General features: G+C 40.2%; 1 protein-coding gene across 1 annotated transcript in view; it reads right to left on the reverse strand.

Annotated features, from left to right (window-relative positions):
• Positions 1–1,663: 1,663 nt before the first annotated feature.
• The window catches only part of LOC104083208 (basic leucine zipper transcriptional factor ATF-like 3), a 3,353-nt gene continuing 2,644 nt past the window's right edge, over positions 1,664–2,372 (reverse strand). Inside the window, exon 2 of the mRNA XM_009586617.1 lies at positions 1,664–2,236. Coding sequence (XP_009584912.1) covers positions 2,051–2,236 — 186 coding nt within the window. The 3' untranslated portion in view covers positions 1,664–2,050. The remainder of the gene's footprint in view (positions 2,237–2,372) is intronic.

The raw sequence follows: 2,372 nt of genomic DNA on the forward strand, positions 1-2,372 counted from the left end.
TCTTTAGAAGAATTCTGCTGGGATGGATTGTCTTGGACAAGGTGGGCTGAGTTTTCCTCCCATTTTCGAGGGTCTGCAGGGCTCCATAGGAGAGGCTATGCTTTTGCACCAGCCCTGAATTCAACTAGCTACTTTGCATTCCCAGCCTCAGCTCAGTTGCACATACCTAGTTAAGAGATGTGAGACACCCTCTCTCTCTCCCCCTCCATCCTAAGCTATAATGAATTTTCCCAGAGTGAATGTTGTTCATTTCCACTATGCTCCTCTTTCTCCATTACACCTCTACTCTGCCCAGATTACACAGTGGCATCCAGGGCCTGAAGGAATGCGGGTGGGTGGATGAAGATGCTTAAGATAGCTTCCTTTCTTAAGGGTGACACACAGAATCATACCAAGGACATTATCCAAAATGCATATTTTGAAGTGTCCCGAAACTTTCATTTTCCTTGGCAGGGACTGCACCAGATTTTCTTTGTGGGATGACTCAGTTCTTACAGGACCATAAGAAACTTTGAAGACTGTATTTAGGCTGTAGACAGCTTCTGCAAATGCTGAAAATTCTCTTGGGGACAACCTAATGAAAACTTTTAAAGAAGCCAACACTCATGCCTGTTATCTTGAGTTTCTAGCCTAAGACAATGGCATGAGAGGGCCCTTTAGAAGGCAGAGTTGACTACATGGTTTCCCTAGTTCTATCTTGGCAGTGATCAGCAATGCATCATTCTACTAGAGAAGCTAAAAAAGAAAAAAAATCTTTCAGACATTTCATATTCTGCTGATAAATACTACGATCCTGGTGAGGGGACAAATTAATCCCATGAGTTGAACTGAAAAAAATCCAAATGCTGAAGTGAGAGAGTTGGCAAAGGGGTGGAGCTTTTTATTATCCAAAGGTGCTCTTTTACTGGGAAATACTGCAAGAAAAACACTCTCTGCTGGATCCCAGGCTACAGCATTCACATTTCCAGAGCTAAGAATCCATTTCCACTGCTAAGAATCTTCAGAGAAAGTAAACACATTTTTCTGTATATTTCTCACTAACATTGTCATAATTCTTCTTTTTTGTAAAAAAAAAAAAGCTGAAGAAAACATAATGTTTTTCTTGCAAGCAGTTATCAAACATCTTCAGTGTGGACGTAAGAGAAAATGCTTAGCTAAACTCAATTTGTTCTATCCACGGACATCATTTACCAGAAGCAATATGCGAGACGAAGGATAAAGATATTTGTTATTTTCCAGTGGGTGTGTTAAAACAGTAAATTTTAAAATCTTCTTTTAAAACAATGTGTAGAACCAGCAAACTCTGTTTTGCTTTTCTTTCACACAGAGCAGACAATCATCATTAGAAATTGGCCAAGCCATATTTCAGGATATAAAACACTCCAAGAACTAATGTCAGCAGGGCTGATGATTGGGGATATTAAAGAAATAAAGACTGGGAATACTCATTTGTTACATACACTTCAAAAAAGGAACCAATGAAGAGGCTATAAGCAAATAATAAAACAACTGATGGGAAGATTAGCATTGGACTTTGAATCTGATCAGTAAAGAAAAAGTAGAGATGTTATAAAGACATTGATTATTGAAAAAGGTGGAGAACATCATAAAGATGGGACATCGCTTTTATTAACCAAACCTGTTTAGAGGAAAAAAAAACCAGCAGCCAGAACATGATATACATGGATGACAAGTGACAAAGGGTTACTGGCAGTGGACGTGTGGGAGAAAGGCATCCTAGCCCAAGGTCGGTACTTTTCCCTGTCTACATTCCATCGCGCGATGGTGGGCTGCACCGCACTTTGACATTTCTGAATGCAAAACCATGGCTCGAAGATTCTACCAAATAAGAAGTCGCAGTTTGAATTGTGTTTTTTCCCATACTGGTGTTTTCCTGAGATTCAGAAGACTATAACAGTTCAATGTGGAGAAGAGCTGGTCAAGTCTAGCCTCTTCGATGGAAGACCTGCACCATTAAGTAGGCAGTTCTTCAAGTCTCCCGTTAATGGCACTTTCACACATCACATTTAAAGGCGATCAAGGAGAGCTCTCATCTTGGCAGGCAGCTGGCGAGCGCATCGGGCCTTGGTATGGTCACAAAGTTCATGGTACAGTGCAATAGTGGACAGATCTTTTCATGATCCTTCAACACTTCACTCAAGTGTTTCATTTCATCTGTTAGCTTTCCGATTTCTCTTTTCAGGGAGGTATTTTCTTGCTCAAGAGACTCATATTCCTGGAAGGAGAAGAAAAAAAGAAAAGCCTACTCATAGTCAAAACATTCCTTTCAGTGCTTCCACCTTGAGTATATTCATGTAACTGTAGAAAAACTGCATGGTTTCTTACTACAATGTGCAAAATGCTAGGGAAAG

This window comes from Fulmarus glacialis, unplaced genomic scaffold (genome assembly GCF_000690835.1).
Source record: "Fulmarus glacialis isolate BGI_N327 unplaced genomic scaffold, ASM69083v1 scaffold24651, whole genome shotgun sequence".
Classification (NCBI taxonomy): Eukaryota; Metazoa; Chordata; class Aves; order Procellariiformes; family Procellariidae; genus Fulmarus; species Fulmarus glacialis.